We start from the raw sequence: 21,568 nt of genomic DNA, 5'->3' as shown, positions 1-21,568 counted from the left end.
CCTCCTGCTCCTATCTTCTATGTTTCTTTTATGTTTCAGCTAATGCTACCCTAGTAACATTCCATTTCTAGCTCCCAATGTCCTCGTCCATCTTCCCCTTAATTATATCTTAAATCAATTTTGAAAAAGCACCACACATTCCATCAAAACCCACCCAAACAATCACTATTTTGAAAGCTTATTTACTCCCTGAGTCAATCAACAACAACAGTAATAGCTGTGTCCACACTCATACAGACAGATAGATTAGATTAGATTCCATACAGAGTGGAAACAGGCCCTTCGGCCCAACAAGTCCACACTGACCCTCCAAAGAGTAACCCACTCAGACCCATTCCCCTACATTTACCCCTGACTAATGCACCTAACACTATGGGCAATTGAGCATGGCTAATTCACCTAACCTGCTGCTCTTTGGATTATGGGAGGAAACCAGAGCACCCAGAGGAAACCTACGCAGACACAGGGAGAATGTGCAAACTCCTCACAGACAGTCACCCAAGGCCAGAATCAAAGCCGGGTCCCTGGCACTGTGAAGCAGCAGTGCTAACCACTGAGCCACCATGCCATCAATAGCTCACTAGTGTTCATCATTTCTGATATTCGGACTCACTGAGTCCTTTTACCCTTTATATTCTTAAGTTCTCAATTTATATATGTTGAATAAAGATGATCTATCAGGTCCTGTTAAATTAGGGTTTCAGGACACACAGCCAATGCAAACCTCTTTAGGGTGTGAAGTGACACAGCTTTAAACTGTTAAATGTAGTCAGATGTTATTACATTTTGAAAAGCTGTTTACCTGAACAGGTAATAAAAATTATTACTTTGCTTTTGCAGATCATCAGCCATTTAAAAGTTTAAATAATTCAGTTAATGTTTCTTTGTAGCTGATTAGATCCATAATTGAATCAGTAATTGGTTTGGTATTAAGATAACAGCTGATAACAGCATATTTGTCTGGCACAGTCTCTGTTTGATTAATAACATTTTAAATGTATGTTATATGAGCTGCACAAGATGATACACAGTAAAAACTATGCTTGGGAGAACCAGGTGATTTAGGATATATAGTTTTCAAAGCTCTCCACCATTGAGATTTTTCTTGTCTCATATTTGGGTCTGTTATAGAATAATTGATAGAGATTGTTCAATATCATAAGTCAATAATTCCATTATCATTTGGTCATATGTCCACTAAGTTGATAGGAGTTGAACTAAAAGGACTTTGTCCTGCAATATCAAGGCACACAGAATTTTTGAGAAATGCATTTAGGTTTGGAGGAAATAATAAACAAGTTGATCTGTTTGAGTTGAGTAAAGGTGATCTGATAGAATTTTTTGAAAACTTGAAGACGATTGGTAAGTAAAACGGAAAAAGAAATAAAAAGTGCTCTTGTGGCTGTAGAGGGCCTGAGTTCAATTCCCACCTGCTCCAGGGGTGTGTAATAACATCTCTGAACAGGTTGATAAGAAAATAACTTTAACAAGACATGAAGCCTACTCCCATTACCCACATTTCTTAACTGGGATTTGCCAAATCTTTGTTTCATGTAAGATAAGCCCCAGACGAATTGTGCATCCAAATGTCACATCCAAATTGCCCAATATTGCGTTGCTATGTGATTCCCATTGATTTGAAAAGTATTTGCAACTGAACAAGACACAGGCTCATAAATGCGTTTCTGCCTGAAGACAGTCCCTTTCTACTGAGTCAAGTTAAACTTGTGTGCGTTCTAGATTAGATTCTCGACTGTGTGGAAACAGGCCCTTCAGCCCAACAAGTTAACACCAACCCTCCAAAGAGAAACCCACCCAGACCCATTTCCCTCTGACTAAAGCACCTAACATTATGGGCAATTTAGAATGGCCAATTCACCTGGCCTGCACAATTTTTTTGGGATTATGGGAGGAAACTGGAGCACCCAGAGGAAACCCATGCAGACACAGGGAGAATGTGCAAACTCCTCACAGAGGGTCATTCAAGATTGGAATTGAACCTGACTCCCTGGTGCTGTGAGGTAGCAGTGCTAACCACTGAGCCACCATGCCGCCCCATAGTGCTGGTAGAGTCATTTTTAATTAAACAGCGTCAAAACAGCAGACAAAACTGACAATGATCTTTTAACGAAAGGAGTAAATAAATCTCTGTACCAGTAAAATAATAAAATCAGCCCATTGAAGCTTAAGTCTGAATTAAACGTGGTCATGATTTAAACTGCCGTATGAAGAGCGAGAAGAAATAAAGGAACAAAAAGCTATTTCATAGGTGACTGCTTCAATAGTATAAAGGTAAACTTATGCTGATGCTGGAAATCTGAAACAACACCGAGAATGCTGGAGAAACTCATCAGCTCTGGCAGCTTCTGCAGAGAAAGAAACAGAGCTAATCATTGGAATCAGGTTTGACTCTGTCAGTTCTATTGATTTTTTTCCAGCATGCTCTATGTTTGACTGCTTCAATGGTATGCCTTCATGTGGGAAAGTAAAGGAACATACGATCAATCAGAAAAATTATTGTGGCAACCTATTTATTTTTATAAGATACATAAAGCAGGGTTTTTATTTTGTTAAATTCATTAAACTTGAGCACACAGAGAGGTGCAAATAAATAAATTAGATTAGATTCCCTACAATGTGGAAACAGGCCCTTCGGCCCAATAAGTCCACACCGACCCTCCGAAGAGTAACCCACCAAGACTCATTTCCCTCTGACTAACGCACCTAACACTATGGGCAATTTAGTATGGCCAATTCACCTGACCCGCACATCTTTGGATGGAAACCGGAGCACCCGGAGGAAACCCACACAGACACGGGGAGAATGTGCAAATTCCACACAGTGCCCGAGGGTGGAATCGAACCTGGGACCCTGGTGCTGTGAGCCACCAGGCCACCTGTGATTCAAGGCATTTTTTTGAGGAAGGATATTTTAAAATTAACTAAGGGTGCTGAGCCAAAAGGTGATCCACTGACAACATGCTGCCCGTTAGGCATGTAGAAAAAAGGAATTCAGGTACACAAGTCTTTCTGTCATTCGGTTAGATCATGGCTGTATCATTGAAGATCTGGACAGGAATAAATATAAAACCTAAATTGGTCACTGAATTATACCTTTTCAAAATAAGCTTACTACAGTGAGGCCCACTAGTGATATAGGGCCTCACATGATTTAAAATGTTATCTTGATCTAAATTCAGGAGCATGGACCTGACTTCACACAAGATATCCAGGGTGCAGGAAATTTAACACACAACGGGAGGTATACAAAGGCATGACTGCCAAAAGGCCATCTCTGATTCCACGATGTTTTAGCACACAATTTACCCAGTCAAAAGTATTGCTCTGAGCTTGTACAAACCAAAAATAAGTGCAAAGAGGAGGATGATTGGTAAATTGTAGTAGTGACAAATCCTTAAAAATTACAGAAGGGGTTCTAGACATTAGTAAAACCCAGTCAGGTATCCCTTGGAATTTAGCACATTACAGCAGTAGCTCAGAGGGTCAATTTTTTTCACACAGAGAGTGGTGAGTTGCCACAGGTAGTGACGGAAGCGAGTGCAATTTCATTATTTTAAGAAACATTTAGACAGGCACACGGATGGAATACTTATGGAGGGTTATGGACCAAACGCAGGTAAATGGGTCTCGTTAAATTGTGAAAACTGGGTGGCATGGGGAAATTGGCCAAAGGGCCTGTTGCCATGCTCTAGAACTTTATGATTCCACGTGCAAATAGGTGGAAGGGGCAAACAGTGAATGGTTTGGCCTAGACACAATTCCGAGGCTGTCTGGTTTGTGTTAGGGTATAACAAGTATGGGATGTTCCATTCTGTCAATTTGGTCTCATATTTTCTTCCACTCATCCTTCCTTCCTGAACAAGCTGACTCTTGCTGGGTAATAACATACCAGTTGCCAATATCCCAAGTGGTTGCTGTTCAGGCTGTGGTCATTAAACAGGGGGCACAAACTAGGATCTCTGATCTATTACAATATTGAGCAGTTCCTTTAGCAACTGGATTACTGCAGGAGTCATTGACAATGTTTTGTTATAAAACAATTGCAATTGCCAGCTCAGAAACAATAGGTCTCCTTCTGTATGATAAAATTCCATGGTTCTATGAACTCGTTATTTAAAACACCAGGATAGAGGGTATTTTGTAAAACTGGCACAATATGGGTCAATGTTTGGAGCCTGAAAGATATAGAAATGAAATAGATTTTCAGGTGTACCTGTGAGGCGACCTATAACAAGTCACTTCCTAAACTTGATCAGAGTGCGATTCTTTAGTGGGGGTGTAAGGTTAAAAACAACAAAAAAGCTTTCTGTGGACCTAGGTGGAACAGAAATGATCCTCTCTATCCTGCACAATAACATATTTGTTCCTCAGTAATGTTCCATTAACTGTCCACGGGATTGTAAAGATGTGTAGGTTAGGTGCATTAGACTGGTGTAAATGTAGAACAATAGGGTTGGGGAATGGGTCTGGGTGGGTTACTCTTTGGAAGGTCGGTATGAACTCGTTGGGCCAAATGGCCTGTTTCCACATGGTAGGGAATCTATGATTTGGGTCTCAATCACTGGACAAGCAATAGCTACCGGCAGCTCATTCTTTTTAACCTTCATGGTGTGTGAGCATCACTGGCAAGGCCAGCATTTACTCATCATCCTTAACTGGCCTCGTGAACGCACTGGTGAGCTGCTGCAGTCCATGGGATGTAGAGGTACACACAGTGATGTTAGAGAGGTACTTACAGATTTGTGAAGCAGTGACAGTGAAGGATCAGCTACAATTCCAAGTCAGGATGCTGTGTGGTTTGGAGGGGAACGTTGTGGTGTTCCTGTGTATCTGATGTCCTTGTTCTTCTGGGTGGCAGAGGTTGTGGACTTGGTAGTTGCTGTTGAGCAAGCCTGCTTCAAGCACTATAGTGTACCTTTTATGTGGTACATAGTGTGTGTTGATAGTGGAGGGAGTGTATGTTTATGGTGATGGATGGAGTGCCTATTTTGGACCAGATTCAGATATTCTGGTTGGTACTTGTGCTCCATGCATGGTACCCGTTTCAGACCTGAAAAGGAGCCCGGTATAATTTAAACCATTGTACTTTTACCGTTATTTCGAACATACATGACCAGACAAGCTTCATGGTGGATAGGTCACAGATATGGTTGGAGATGCTATTGCAGTCTAAACAGATGAGCCTACAACTATTCTAAAAATACAAACTAATTCCTAGCTGTGGGAACTTAGCACCATTTCCCATGAAACATTAAAGGATAATGTTTATGACTGTAATTACCAGTACGTTAGTTTCACCTTTGCAAATCACCAGAAAATTATCACAGTAGACTTTACACTTCAATGTATCAGAGTAATATACATAGGTATTCTTATTGAACTTTGCAGAGTGTTGTGCACTAATGAAAAGGTCCAGGTGTGTCACTGACAGCTACCTATGAGATAAAAATTCATTGTATATGCTATTTGGTGTCCAATTCTAAAGTTGAATTATCTGTATAAGAATTTGGAGATCAATTTAGTTGGAAGCTGATGCTGCAATGTCTGAAGGAATGCGATGTTTCACACTTTCTAGTCTAGATCATTATTTCAGTGTTGTGCACCGTGTCAGATTATTAAGCCCCATAACCTGGTTAAGTACAATGTATCACGGTGCACAAGTCAAACTGATGGAATAGGAATGTAGAATTCACTACCTCGGGGAATGGTTGAAGCAATCAATAGAGATGCAATTAAGGGCAGGTGAGAGCAGCATATGAGGAAGAAGAGAATGGATAGTTGTGATATTAGGTTAAGGTGGCATAATACTGACATGGACCGGTTGGGCTGAATGGCATGTTTCTGTGGAGAAAGTGGGGATTGCAGATGCTGGAGATCAGAGTCGAGAGTGTGGTGCTGGATTCCTGATGAAGAGCTCATGGCCGAAACGTCGATTCTCCTGCTCCTTGGATGCTGCTTGGCCTGTTTCTGTGCTGTACATTCTATGTAATCCAATGCAAGACATGCTACTTACTTATGCACTTGAGATTTGGCTCTGACCACTTGGCTTGTTTAGAGTTGTTCTGACATCGGATGAGGTTTGATGTTCCTGCCTTTCTCTTATAACCACTTTGGCACTTCAATCGGAGTCTCTGACCAACTTCAAAATGTGCGTCCGTTATTTCACTCAGATCTATGTTTTTAACTTTGAAGTCAGGCTTGCTGCAGTGTCCTACAGAACAAAAGTGGCAGAACATGATCTGGGTGCTATTCACATCAAAATAAAATTAAATCACACAAGGGCAATGTAAATCAATTCTCTGATCACATTCATCAAAATAAAATGTGGAGACAAGCACACTATTTTTAGTATCAGACCCAATTGCACAAGATTCTCCCCCACCGGTGTGGAAAATTCAGCCCCAGCCTCTTAGAGCTCTCTCTCTCTCTCGCTCGTGCTCTCTCGCTCTCTTTGGTCTCACAATAGGGAGAAAATGTTGCAAGATTTAAAACCCACTCAGATGTTGAAAAGTGAATTTTCTGAGGCCCCAGCACTGATCTTTGTGGGACACCATTCATTCTAATTCAAGTACATACCTATTACCCAGAACCTTTGCCTTCTATTGTTTAGCAATCTTACAGCCAATGTACCTTGAAACCTTATGGAATGCCTTCTGGAAGTGCCACAAAAGTCTATTACATAAGACCAGGGGAGCTGATGGATTAGTAAATTTGCAGATGACACTAAAGTCGGTGGAGTAGTGGACAGTGTGGAAGAATGTTACAGGTTGCAGGGGGACTTGGATAACCTGTAGAATTGGGCTGAGAGGTGGCAAATGGAGTTCAATGCAGCAAAATGTGTGGTGATGCACTTTGGGAAGTATTACAGGAAGGCAGAGTACTGGGTCAATGGAAAGATTCTTGGTAGTGTGGATGTGCAGAGGGATCTTGGAGTCCATGTGCATAGATCCCTGAAAGTTGCCACCCAGGTTGATAGTGCTGTTAAGAAGGCATACGGTGTGTTAGGTTTCATTCGTAGAGGGATTGAGTTCCGGAGCTGCAATATCATGCTGCAACTGTACAAAACACTGGTGCGGCCACACTTGGAATATTGTGTACAGTTCTGGTCGCCATATTTTGGGAAGGATGTGGAAGCATTGGAAAAGGTGCAGAGGAGATTTACCAGGATGTTGCCCGGTCTAGAGGGAAGGTCTTATAGGAAAGGCTGAGAGACTTGGGTCTGTTCTCATTGGAAAGTAGAAGGCTAAGGGGAGATTTGATAGAGACATACAAGATGATCAGAGGATCAGATAGGGTAGACAGTGAAAGTCTTTTTCCTAGGATGATGACATCAGCGTGTACAAGGTTGCATAACTACAAATTGAGGGATGATAGATTTAAGACAGATGTCAGAGGCAAGTTCTTTACGCAGAGAGTAGTAAGGGCGTGGAATGCCCTACCTGCTAATGTAGTCAACTCAGCCACATGAGGGAGATTTAAACAATCTTCAGATAAGCACATGGATGATTTTGGGACAGTGTAGGGGGACAAGCTGAGAATAGTTCACAGGTCGGCGCAATATCGAGGGCCGAAGGGCCTGTTCTGCGCTGTATTGTTCTATGTTCTATGTTCTATGGTGGCATTGCGGTAAAGCCACTGGGCTATTAATTCTTATCCCCAGGTTACTGTTCTGGGCGCCTACTGGCACGTGGTAAAATATGAATTTAATAAAAATCTGGAACAAAAATCGACCAAGTAACGACTGTCAATTACATTTTTAAAAAATTGGTTTGCTAATTCCATTGAGCTAAAGAATTCTTCTGTCCTTACTTGGTCTGGCCTACATATGACTCCAGACACAGCAACATGGCTAAGTCTTAACTTCCCTTTGGACAATTAAAAAATGGCAACAAATGCTGGTCCAGCCAGTGGTGCCCACATCCTATGAATGAATTTTTAAAAATAGGAGCCAAGAGTAGGGCAGTCAGGACCTCTACCTGCTCTGCTATTCGACAAGATTATGAATGAACTGATTATGACTTCAACACTCCATTCCTGCCCTACGTAACCACTGGGTCCCCTATTAGTTAGTAATCTATTGACTTCTGTCTTAAAAATAATCTCTGAACCACTCTCTAGGACACAAAGTTCCTAAGTCTCTCAAATCTCTTGACATTCAATGGGATTATCACCACTGAATCCCACATCATCATTATCATCATTGACCAAATTCTTGACTGGGCTGTGCTCACAACACTCTATAGTTTCTGAATGGACCTCCTAAATGTTAATGTTGACCTCTCTCTGCATCTTCTCAGAAGCCTTAACATTATATCCTACACTCTGTTCTGTTACCCTGATGCACTTGTATAACCTGTAAAGCAGTTAAGACAATACTTTTCACTGTACCTCGACAATAATAAATCAAATCAAAAACTGTACCAGTCTCATAAATACAGCACCAACAAAAGCAGGATATTCTGGGGCAAGTAATTCATCTCCTGCCTCCTCCCGTGCCCCTCACACTCTCCATCCAGCAAAGCTGGTTTACCGTGTGCAAGACGTAAGTCAGGAATGTGATGAAGCGCATTCTCCTCACAAGGCTGAGCTGCAAATCCATCAACACATAAAAAGCTCAGTGTCATCCAGGACAAAGGAACTCACTGCAACGGCAGAGGCATAAATCACGGGCCCCAAAGCTGCTCCAGGCCGCAGCCCCCCAACCTGAGCATCTGAGCATACTGGCACAAACTCCACCTCCCTTCCTCATCCTCAACATAATCACAGCAGCTTCCCCCCCCCCCCCCACCCCATGCCAAGCACAGTGGAGTCTCCTTCAGGACAAAGCCTAGGTTTTTAGGCCCTGTTGCACCCCCTTAGGTCCACACAACATCTTAAAGACGGCCTCCTTTCCTCACTAGCCAGATGCACTGCAATAGCCGACCAAGGTTTCTATGACAGCTCCTTCCAAAGTTGTGACCTCTCTCAACTATAGGGCAGCAATTGCATGGGAACATCAGCTGTATATGTTCCTCCTAAGACACACATCTCCATAGCACCCATCTCCTTTCTGGCCAGCCTTCTGGTGATGCTGGAGCACAGGTCAGTGTGAGGGACAATGAGGGGTTCACCTGAGACATCTCTGAAAACAGCCAGCACACAGTGAACAATCCTGCACCATATACAAAGGAAGCTGACAGCTCAGCAAGAGAATCTCAGGAACCTGAATGTACCAAATGGTCACATGTCCTCTTCTCTCAGTGAACATCAAAGATGCAATATACTCGGATGAGCAGTGGAAGCTATAGCACAACAGTAATGTCATAGAATGAGTAACCCAGAGGCCCAGATTAATGCTCTGGGGAGATAAGTTCAAAGGCAGCTGGTGAAATTTGAATAAAAGGGGAGGGAACGCTAGTCTATTGATGACCAAGAAACCACTGTTGATTGTCATAAATACCCATCTTTTTCACTAATGTCCTTCAGGGAAGGAAATTTGTACTATTCCAGTCTAAATAGAAGTAAGCCATTCAGTTCTTTGAGCCTGCTCCACCAATTTATGTGATCATCTAACTGAGTACTCTGTTCCTGCTTTCTCCCAATGCCTTAAGAACTGTGTCTAAAGTCTTCTTGAAAATGTATTGGCTTCAAACATTTTCTGTGGTAGTGCATTCCACAAACACACCATTCTCTGCTGAAGAAATGTCTTATCATTTCAGTTCTTCGACCTCTGGTTCTGGACTCTTGGGATATTGGGTGCACCCTTCCTGTTTTTACCCTGTCTTGTCCTGTTGGAATTTTATAGGTTTATATGAGATCCCCCTCATCTTTCTGAACTCCAGTGAATATCATCCAAACTGATTCACTCTCTCTTCATTTACCGTTCCTGCCATCTTAGCAATCTGACTGTCGGCCCATAGTATTGTGGCTAACTCTTAACTGCCCTTTGGAATGGCTCAAAGTGAGCTACTCAGATCAAGCGCAATAAGGGATGGATAATAACGTTTGCCCAGCTAGCAACACCCACCTCTCATGAACAAAGAAATGATGATGAACTGAGTCTGTTTTGACCCTTGTGGCCAGGTGGATAATTTCTCTCACAGCATCAACGTTACGGGGTAGGTTAACAGTTTGTGTTACTTTGCACAATTCTGCTTTGTTGCTTTCAACAAAGTTGGTTCTGAGGCAGAACGCCAGGACATTACTGAAATTGTTTTGTTTCTCTTGACACATCTTCCTGTCCTGTAACATTTCTGCACTTAACCATGCCTAAGACATGCCCTTGCTTGACATGTAGGAGTGTGTGAGTTCCTGATATGAAGCTTTGCCAACCTAGAAAATTCCAGAACACAGTTTCCATTTCATTGTCAACTTTGTGTCTACTGTTTCTGGACATGTAACATCCTCAGGTTCCTTATAGAGAAGGGCTGAAGGTATACATTCACGACTACTGATAACCCTCAGGTAGCACACGCAAGTGGCTACTTTTTCAGATGTGGGTATTGCTGGCGAGTCTTGCATTTTTGTCTTTCCCTAGTTGCCCTTGAGATGGTAGTGGTGAGCTGTCTCCTTGAAGTGCAGCAGTCCATGAGCTCGAAACCCACAACGGTGCCAGGGAGAGGATTCCAGGATGTTGACTCAGTGCCACTGAACGATGTGAATGCGCACAAAAAAAGCCAGGTGAATGAGAGACAGTCAGCTATTTGGCTGTGGTAAGTGTCCCAACTGATCTAAAATCGCCGATGAAATGAACACATCTATGTAACAGTCGGCAATAAAGGACTTGATTCTAAATTACTTACGGGTGAAATGGGCATGCTAGTGAACTGGAGAAAACGTGCCACTCCCAGATGTGTTTTTGGGGTGGAGGTTCTTTCCATTCCCCACTGAGCTCACCCCCACAATACACAGGGTGTGCACTACAATTAGCAGTTAACTCATCCTACTTTAATACATATTTAACGATCAACTGATGCAGTTCAAGTTGGTAATATGCCATAAAATGGTTAGTATAGGCAGGTGGACAGGAGTGAAATACTCATATTTTTTGCAAGTATTTGCCTTGGGCAGTGTTGTAGGACAGAGAGACCTAGAGGTTCAGGCACATACTTTTTGAAGTCTGCATCACATATAGATAAGAAGACATTTAGCATGCTTGCCTTCATTGCTCAGACCCTTAAATACAGGAGTTAGGATATTGGTAAGGCCCCTTCTGGAATACTATGCTTAAAAATGTGTTGCTGGAAAAGCGTAGCAGGTCAGGCAGCATCAAATAAGCAGGAGAATCGACGTTTCGGGCATAAGCCCTTGTTCTCTCTCCTCATTCCTGAAGAAGGGCTTATGCCCAAAACGTCGATTCTCCTGCTCCTTTGATGCTGCCTGACCTGCTGCGCTTTTCCAGCAACACATTTTTAAGCTCTGATCTCCAGCATCTGCAGTCCTCACTTTCTCCTTCTGGAATACTATGTCCAGTTCTGGTCGCCCTGGTATAGGAAGGATATTATTAAGCTGGAGAGGGTTCAGAAGAGATTTATCAGGATGTTGCCAGGACTGGAGGGCTCGAGTTATAAAGAGAGGCTGGATTGGCTAGGAGGTTTTTACTGGAGTGTAGGAGGTTGAGAGGTGACCTGTAGAGATTTATTTAATAATGAGATAAACTGAATAGCAGGTGTATTTTCCCTAGGGTGTGGGATTTCAAGACTAGATGGTATACTTTTAAGCTGAGAAGAGAAAGATTTAAAAAAGACATGAGAGGCAATTTCTTTTACACAAGGAGTGGTTTGAGTGTGGAATGAGCTTCCAGAGGAAGTGGTGGATGTGGGTACAGTTACAACATTTAAAAGATGTTTAGATAGATACATGAATAAGACATGTTTGGAGGGATATGGACCAACTGCAGGCAGATTGGACTAGATTAGTTTGGGATTACAGTCGGCACGACCAGTTTCCGTGCTGTAGGACTCTATGATTCTAAGAAACAGCAGAAAGGATAGGGGTTCTATCTTCTGGGAGGTTGCCCCTTACCCATCAGAGATACTCTCCCCTTTTCCCCAAGAAGATAGCAACCCTTTCTTCCAACCTATATTCACCAACTCACACTATCACTGACTGAATACCATCTCCTGTGTGTCTGCTCTTATTGTTATCTTCCATCATGTCTTCAACATTTCCAAATCATGCACAAATTTGGAAATTCTGCTGTTTGGTACCATGTCCAGGGATTAAATGTGGTCCCATGTTTTGATTAGGTGCTAACTGAGCCACTGTCTCAACTGTACTTTATCACTTTTACAGCACAGTTCAGAGTTGAGCAGGAGAGTTCACTTTGTACAGGTTCATATTTATACCCTGGCCAATATCACTGAAAAAACACTTCATCTGTAAGTAGAACCATTGAGCAATGTAAATTAGTTGCAACATTTTCTACTTTACAAGTGTCACCACACATCAAAAGCACTTATTGGTGTAAAAGGTGTTTCAGGATATCCAGAAAGGATTTAGGGAGAAGAGAGATATGGATCCTATAGGTGAAGACAGTTTTAGTATGGAAGGGCAAAATATGTCAGCGAAGGCTTGGAGGGCCAAAGGGCCTGTTCCTGTGCTGCATTGTTCTTTGTTCTAAGAAAAACATTTCAAAAATATACACCTTTCTGTTGTTAGCGCCAGGCAGTAGCTGTTTTCCCTGTTTCTGTTACTCATACATCTGGCGTTTGTTGACTAATCAGCCAGTACAATCTGTAGAGAGTTGGGTTAATTACTAAGTGGAATCTGTGCAACTCCAGACAGAGACAGACAAATGAACAGATTGGGCAATTCAGCTGAAATTGACGCAGTGAAATTTGAGCTTGCATTTCTTCAGGAAGAAGAAAGACCTGGACAACAAAGAATTCAATTTCATAGACTCAGCCATTCAGCCCATTATGTCCCTGCTGGTCAACAGAAATCTGACCACATTAATCTCACGTTCCTGCTCTTAGCCCACTGCATTGGAGGCTACAGCAATGCAAGTGAATATCTAAATACTGCTTAAAGTCAGGAGAGTTTCTGACTCAATCACCCTTTCAGGCAATGAGTTCCAGACTGTCTGGATGAAAAGAAATCTCAGCAATAGGGCTCTTAGCATTCTACTATTGATCCCTCTACAAATGGAAAAGTCTCTTCCTACTCTTTTAAACGAGGAGTAAATGGAAAAGAAAGTTTCCTTTACACCGTTTCCATCAAATGCTCCCGGGTGTTACAACCCGGGGTAAACCCTCCTGCTTAATTTAAACCAGATATAAAAGATATAACAGAGAATAATTAACTAACAACTATTCATAACTCCTTCCTCTAACCTATCTTTTAACTTCCCACAATACTAGTCCAATAAAAACCCCCAATTAAGGTTTACCAAAAATTCAAGTTTTCAAAACCAGCCAGACATCAAATCTTCTCTTCCTCACTTTCCTTTTCTTCTTCTTAGGGATTTCTGTTTCACACGTCATTGATCGATCAAGGTATCTTTAAGAGAACTATTTTTCAGGCAGTCTCTACATGCTGGTGGCATGACCGTTCTCCTCCCATCAATTTTCCCCGGGCTTATACCCCAAAGCATTGGATTGTGTCATTGGCTTTTCTGTTTGCCAATATACTAAGTTCAAATTGATTGGAATTTGGTATTTTTCGGGGTAAAATTTAATCTGAATAGCCTAATTCGAATCTGTTTTTGTCTCCAGGCAACCAACTACCCTAACTGCTAGGCTCATGCTACATTGCATCTTGTTGAGAACACTTGGTGCTGACAGGTAGTTCTGTTAGCTTTTAACTTTCGGAAAGGTACAGGTCACCCACATCTTCATAACATGCGTCAGGGACAGGATGGTGTTAAATACAGTGAATGTACAATACAGTACTTTCCTTACTCATTTTAAACTGAAAGTAAATTTCCCTGGACCTTTGTAAGCTAAAAGTAAATGTCCCTCGACACTGTCTTCATCAAACACTCATGGGAGAGGGACAGCATGGGGTTAGGTACAGAGCAAAAGCTGCCTCTACACCTTTAAACTAAAAGAAAACTGAAAGTAAAGTTCCCTTGACTCCATCTCCATCAAACACGCCGAAGACATGGACAGCAAGGGGGTTCGATACAGAATAAAGCTCTCTCTGTTCTTAAAAGGCAAAGTAAACTGGATGTAAAGTTCCTCCAGCCCCAAACCCTGCCAGGACAGGACAGAAAGTGCATTCCTATCCAACCAATTGATGGTCCTCATTATATATCTCTGTCAGGTTCCCTCTCAGCCTCCAATGTTTGCCTCCCCAGAGAGAACGTTGGAGGGGTGGGATTTGGAGAGGGGGATGGTAGTGGTGGGTGCACAGTGGGGGCGCTGTGGACCAACGTTGAGCACTGTGGCTGTGAATGGGAAATTAATGCAAATTAGAATTCCCTCCCACACTGGGACAAAGTGCCATGGCCAATCAGATTGACTGGCAGTTCCTGCAGTGTCCAAAATCAAAAGTGGGTGTTGCCAGGACTGGAGGCAAGTTCAGGAAGGATATTCCATAGAGTCCAGAGTAACATATACGAGGGAATTCTGGCACTTTAGGACAGAGGTGTCGTTTCTGAGTTCTATGGGACTTTAGGAAGCACAGAAGGTGCCTACATAAGAACTAGTGGTGATAGCTAAAACCTGTGGGCGTCAACACCAACCAGTTTTAATTCAACATTTAAATGGCTAGAGACAGAAACCATTCGTCAAGGTTGGTTTACCAGGCAGCAGGAGTTTGCCAGCTTTGAAAAACATTCTAGAAGCCCACTGACCAGTCTGCAGGCAGACACTGGATGTTTAAGGCAAATACAGTAGCCACACATAACATTCATTAATTGCTTTGTTGATCTGTTGACTACTATTTGAAATTTGTATGTAACCAGATGCACCAATTTTTGTCACGTAGGTAACCGTTATAGGTCGTTCTGGTATAACATGCATTTGATTAACTCAAATTGGCTAAACACCGACTGACGAATTATGGTCGCTGTTTGGACAACGTGAAATCTCAACTGACCAGGCACTGTGATTTTCTAAAGCAATCTTCTACAGTGCTATTTTCTATCGCACAAGGTTGATGAGGGATGCAACTTTCACGTTATAGCAGAATGGTCTGTATTTTGTTCTGGTATCTCTGTGTTTTTCCTATCAAAATTCCTATCACCTTCTGTACTCTCCATCCGGAGGTGGAGAAATCGACATTTCAGGTGTAATCCTTCTTCAACTGAAACGCCGACATCTCCATCTCCTGAAGATACCTACCTTGCTGTTTTCTTCCAGCGTCCTGCCTGTCTACTTTGGATTCCAGCATTTGCAGTTATTTTCTCTCTAACCAATTGCAAATTTTTGCCTGGTACTTTTAATAGTCGGAGGAATCTCAATTGAAGAATGGTGTCCAATTTGACTTCAGCAAATATGTGAATGCTTTGGAGAGGGCACAGAGAAGCTCATATACATATGTTTTCAAGGATAAGAAGCTTCAGTTATGTGGATGGACTGGAGAGGCTGGCTTTATTTTCCTGTAACAGCAGAACTGAGGAGATTTGAGAGAGGTATTCAAATCGTGAGGGGGCTGGGAAGGTTGGATAGCAAGCAACTGTTTCTACAAGAAAATCTGAAAGAGCTCCGGATGCTGGAAGTCAGAAACAAGACTAGAAATTGCAGGTCTGGCAGCATCTGTGAGAAAGCAGAATGAAAGTTTCTGAGCCAATCTTTGGCCTGGAACATTAATTCTGCTTTCTCTGCACAAATGCTGCCAGACCTGCTGAGTTTCTCAAGAAGCTGTCTCTGTTGGTCATTTGGTCAGGGAGAACTGATTTAAGGTGATTGCAAAGGAAGGCAACAGCAATCTGAGGCAGAATTCTTTTTACAAAGTGAATGCTTCGGATCTCAAATGATTTGACTGAGAACGTGGTGCCGACAGATTCGAGCATGACTTTCAAAAGGCAAGTGAAAAGACCATGAAAAGAAATGGTAGGTCATGGGGAAAGGGTATGGGGAAAAGTTCTAGTATTTGCTCCTGAAGACAGTCCACATGGATAAACCAGGCTGAATAGCCTCCGTCTTTGCAGCAACCCTTTCACAGTGGGTTGAACTGGAGAAACTGGGCCTGTTTCTATTCCTAGAGTAAGGAAAGCTAAGAGGGGATTTTACAATCATGAAGAGTTTAATTAAAGCAAATGAAGTGAAATTGCTCCAATGGCTGAAGTGTCAATAAGGACACACATAAGGGGATTGGCAAAGGAGTCAGTGATAGCATGCGATAAAATATTTTATATGCAACAATTGATTGGAATTTAAAGTGCACTAACTGATCAGGATTTAGATTCCAAGTAGCAATGACAGAGATTTAGATCACATACCACGGAGAAAATTTATGGTGGAGTGGATTTATTTCAAAAGAGCCAGAGCAGACTCAATGGGCAGAATAACCTCCCTCCACACTAACAGAATATTCCATGATACTTCAGCAGTGCAACACCAAGAGAACATCAACCACGATTTTATGTTCAAGCCTCAAGAGTAACTGAAACCACAACCTTCTGACTCAGAAGTTAATCCCTCTGAATCACACTTGACACCTGCAGGACTGATTGCTTCTGAATTCCTGTAATGTCTCGTCGAATTTGAGAGCTACCATTCATTTTCAAAAACTGTTTTGATTTCTGCAACGATATAGAATTGGTTTGACTGATGTCAGTTGCACTAATCCTTTACCCAAGTTAAAGCAATAAACACACTTCAATGAAACTGCATGGAGGCGAGTCTCTCTAAAATCTTGCAGCATCTTCTTTGTGAAGGGCAAAGCTAAAACATCCTGAGGAATATTGTCATGAGGATGATTTTGAAGAATAGCAATTGAATACATTGGTCATTTGTTTAACAGTCTAACGCTTCCAGCTTGGATCTTTGCACGAGATGGAGGAGATACCAGGAATTTGGTCATGTGTGTCCCATTGGGTAATTTTTGGAAATAATGCAAAAATATAGCAACCTTTCGACAAAGTTCCAAAGTGAGCTCTCATCTGCATCCTGTCAGCTTATGTGTAAGATTCGCCCCCTAAGGACCTAGCAGATGTCCTCTCAATTCCTCATTCCTCTCTTCTACTGTAGGTTTGTACATCTACGAGACCACAAACTCATCCAAGTTCTTGGAATGATTATCCAATTAAGTCTTCAGCTGTAACTGGAATGCCTCATTGTGGAGCTTGCTGTTGAACAGTTTTGTCTGTTTGTGATTTTTGAGAAGATTTGTAGCTTAGGTTGAGGTTCAGGTTGTAAACGTACAACCTGAGTTTAGTCTGTTGTTTTCAGGGTGAATCTGACATTGCAGCCATGTCAATATTTTTACTGCATAAATTTTTATTTGTTGGTCTTCAGTTATAGCAACACAACATTACATAAAAATCTGAAGCTTTTAACAGGATTCCAGAGTGTTGTGTACCAAACATTTATCGGGAAGAACACCTTTTGACTTGTGATTGTGGTACAATCTATTGAAAATATTATTAAGGATTATCACATAAACCCAGCTGTGCTCATGCACACAGTCCACATTAAACATGCTGCTCAGCTTCCTCCTTAGAAATAAATACCCTTTCCAGATTTCAAATTTCTGCTAAGATTGAAAATGGTAGAATCACCCACCATAAGAAGTGAAAGGCACTAGAGGAACAGCATGTAAAAAGAACCAGGGGAAAACCACACATGCACATGCGTGTAAAGTAGAAAGATATGTAAAGTATAATATTTATTGCCGATCCCTGGTTGCCCTTGAGAATGTGGTAGTCTTCTTGAACCGCTGCAATCCAAATGCTGTAGGTAGATCCACAATGCTGTCAGGGAGGGAATTTCAGCATTCTGACCTAGTGACAGTGAAGGACTGATAATATATTTCCAAGTCAGGATGGTGAATGGTTTGGGGGGACCTTGCATGTATCTGCTGCCTTCGTCCTCCTAAATAGAAGTGGTCGCAGGTTTGGAAGATGCTGTCTGAGGATCTTTGGTGAATTTCTGCAGTACATCTTGTAGATAGCACACATTGCTGTTAAGCAGGTAAGCAATTGCTGCACTCTCTCTATAGCCAGGGCATCTTTCCTCAGATAAGGAGGTCAAAGGAGGCACATTCCTTAATGTGGAAGACAGGATCATCCCTCTCAGAAATTGGCAGCCCCGCCAGAGGGCTCCCATCTCAGTAGCCTCACCACCGTCACTATTGACATTGGCCATTTCAGAGCTAGCCGCTTCAGGGAGTGGACACCTCCATGGTTGAAGTGGGTTCAAGGAATACCAGGCCCAGACAGATAAACCCTGGCAAATGGAGGAAGTTGAGTTTCGGCACAGTGCACCTGGAGAGTCTGTGACCATTGAAAGATTCTCAGTGACAAAGCCATCCAATGGGGAAGTGATGGGCTAGTTATCGCTAGACTACTAATCCAGAAACGCAGGTGATGTTCTGGGGATTTGGGTTCAAATCCCACCATGACAGATGGTGGAATCTGAATTCAATAAAAATCTGGAATGAAGAGTCTAATGACAACCATGAGTCCATTGTTGACTGTTCAGAAAAAAACCCACCTGATTCACCAAAGTCCTTTAGGGAAGGGAAGTGCCATCTTTACCTGGTCTGGCCTGTGTGTGACTCCAGCCCAACAGCAATGTGGATGACCCTTTAAAGGTCTCTGGGCAATTAACATTGGTGTAGCTGATGGAGCCCATGTCCAATGAATAAAAATCGCAAGCAAAGGTAGTTTCTAATCAAAAAAGGCTTCCACATGACATTCCCAATCTGTCCTATCGTGAATGCAATCTGACTCAGTGATCTCCTCAGAAACCTTTGACATGAATAAATACTGATTCCCTAAGACAATGATGTAAAACCCCAGAGCTCCCAGGTCCCTGTTGCTATCCATCTCTGGTCTGCTGCAGTGTTGACCACATCTGCACCCACTGTCCCAGGTGATGCATGAATTGTTCAGTATCATGTCAGTTTGGCAGCAAGGAGACCCTGGGGAACATTTGCATTTCTCAGCTTGCTCCTGCTAATAGTGATTTGAATAACATTGGGGTAATATGATTCCATAATCTGAACGTCACATTTTCTCAGTATCTACTTAGCTAACTGCAGGAACCAAAAGAATTGGAAAAGGATCAGCCCGTCACGCAAATTCTGCCAGTCACCTAGATTATGGCTGATTGTCCACCTCAAAGCCATTTTCCTGCAAGATCTTGATTTCTCTTGTGATTGAGAAATCCATTTGATCTCTGCCTTGAACACACTCAATGACTGAGCTTTCACAACCCTCTGGAGTAGAGGATTCCAAAGATTCACCACCTACTGAGTTCAGAAATTCCTGTTCATCTGCATTCTAAATCGCTGACCCTTTAGTTTGAGACTGTATCCCTCTTATAGCCCTTCATCCACAGCTAGGGGATCATCCTTCCTGCATCTTACCCTGTCAAATTTTCTGTGTCCTATGATCCTGCTCCATAGCTACCTGAAGGAGCAGTGGTCTGAAAGATAGTACTTCCAAATAAACCTGCTGGACTATAACCTGGTGTTGTGTGATTTTTAACTTTGAGCTTAAATGACATAATCTTTCATTCCTCCAAACTCTGGAGAATATAGACCTAGTCTCCTCAAACTCTCTTCATAAGCTACCCCACTCTTGCTAATCTTTGACATATCTAACCTGTTTGTCAAAAAGCTAGTGCTTCCAAATAAACCTGTTGGATTATAATCTGGTGTTGTGTGATTTTTAACCTTGTCCACCCCAGTCCGACACTGGCCCCTCCAAGTCATACTAACCTGTTTATGGCAGTGCTCTCATCACTACATCAGGAGATAAAAAAGGGCATTCAAAGGTTTCTTTTTAAATCTCTGTCATGACAAAGACATCTGGATAGGTATATGAATAGAAAAGGTTTAGAGGGATCTGAGGCAAGTATTGGAAAATGGGACTAGATTAATTTAGGATATCTGATCAGCATGGATAAGTTAGACCGCAGGGTTTGTTTTCTCTAAAACTCTGATCATTTAACTGCTGTTCTTTTCTCCATCTCATTACAGCCTTGCTCCCTCACTGGTCGCCAATTCTAAATGTCCAACAGAAAGAATTTACACCTCCTTTATTTTGATTAGATTCCTACAGTGTGGAAACAGGCCCTTTGGCCCAACCAGTCCATACCAACCCTCCAGAGAGTAACCCACCCAGACTCATTTCCCTACCTTTACCTCTGACTAATACACCTCGCACTATGGGCAATTTAACTTGGCCAATTCACCTAACTTGCACATCTTTGGACTGTGGGAGGAAACTAGAACAAACCCACACAGACACAGGGGAGAACATGCAAACTCCACACAGACAGTCACCCGAGGGTGGAATCGAACCCGAGTCCCTGGTGCTGTGATGAAGCAGTGCTAACCACTGAGCCACCGTGCTGGCCTTTATCAAAACAGGATCTGAAAACAAGGTCCCAAGTTTACACTGTCTTGCTCTACAGTTTTAGGTCATGTACACTTTTGTGGTTTTCAAAACAGCTGGATAGGCAATCTGACTAACTTAAACTGAGACATCAGGATTAGCTAAAACAGAACTAAACACAAATTGCATATGCTGTTTTGAAAGCCAAACTGAGACCACATTAAGTATCTGTTGAGGATTTGTTTGTGTTATTGATGTACTGCACTACCGAATTCACTTTGTGAATTACATTTAGAAGTTTCAAGGTTGTAAAAATGTAACAATTTATTTTCTTTCCTCACCTAGGGGTGTACAAGGCAGGCAAAGCATAGGTTTATACCTACAAAAACAGAAGTTGCTGGAAAAGCTCAGCAGTTATTAAAGTTCTGAGATCCATAATATCACAATAGCCTAGGGAACTGTTCCAACCAAGTCCAGTTGCAGAAACAAACAAAAACGTGTTTTTTTTTAAAAACACGAAGAACTGCGGATACTGTAAATCAGAAACGAAACCAGAAACTGCTGGAAAAGCTCAGCAGGTCTGGCAGCATCAGTGGAGAGACATCAGAGTTAACAGCTCAGGTCATGTGACCATTCCTCAGAGGAAACATTAAAACAGAACTAAAGGGAGAATTAGAAGGCTTCGGGTTAGAGGAGATCACAAAGGTGGTGGTGAAGAGGACAGTCTTCAGGCAGATTGTTTAATACAAGTGGAATCAAGGTGGAGTCATTTAGGAATGGGAATTCATGACTGGGGTCATTATGGCTGCAGGTCCTGCAATGGAGTTGTGTCGTGAGAAACTGAGAAAGCTGTGATGATAATGCCAGTATAGATGTTCAACCTGAAAGTAACAGACAGCTGGATGGGCATTTCAGTGGCAGTGGATATAGGATAGGGACGAAAATTGACAATATTTCCGATCAAGAAAGGAGCAGTCTTTCTGATATAGTTGACATGTTGCATGGGAATAGGTAAGGTGTGTGTGTGTGGTGGGGGGTGTTGATGTAGGGATGGGATTGGGTATGGGGAGTGGGGGAGGAGGGGGGTTGGTGTGGGGATGGGAAGGGGTGTAGGGG

The 21,568-nt window shown here is 42.3% G+C and overlaps 1 protein-coding gene across 2 annotated transcripts in view; it reads right to left on the bottom strand.

Moving 5' to 3' along the window:
• Positions 1–21,568, bottom strand: part of il15ra (interleukin 15 receptor subunit alpha) — a 93,673-nt gene that overhangs the window by 40,294 nt on the left and 31,811 nt on the right. For both annotated transcript variants that reach the window (XM_043714058.1, XM_043714057.1), the window contains exon 2: positions 6,035–6,232. In XM_043714058.1, coding sequence (XP_043569993.1) covers positions 6,035–6,232 — 198 coding nt within the window. The remainder of the gene's footprint in view (positions 1–6,034; positions 6,233–21,568) is intronic.

The sequence above is a fragment of the Chiloscyllium plagiosum genome, chromosome 23 (assembly GCF_004010195.1).
Source record: "Chiloscyllium plagiosum isolate BGI_BamShark_2017 chromosome 23, ASM401019v2, whole genome shotgun sequence".
Lineage (NCBI taxonomy): Eukaryota > Metazoa > Chordata > Chondrichthyes > Orectolobiformes > Hemiscylliidae > Chiloscyllium > Chiloscyllium plagiosum.
The sequence above is the reverse complement of the archived record's forward strand: the minus strand, read 5'-3'. Positions and strand labels throughout refer to the sequence as shown.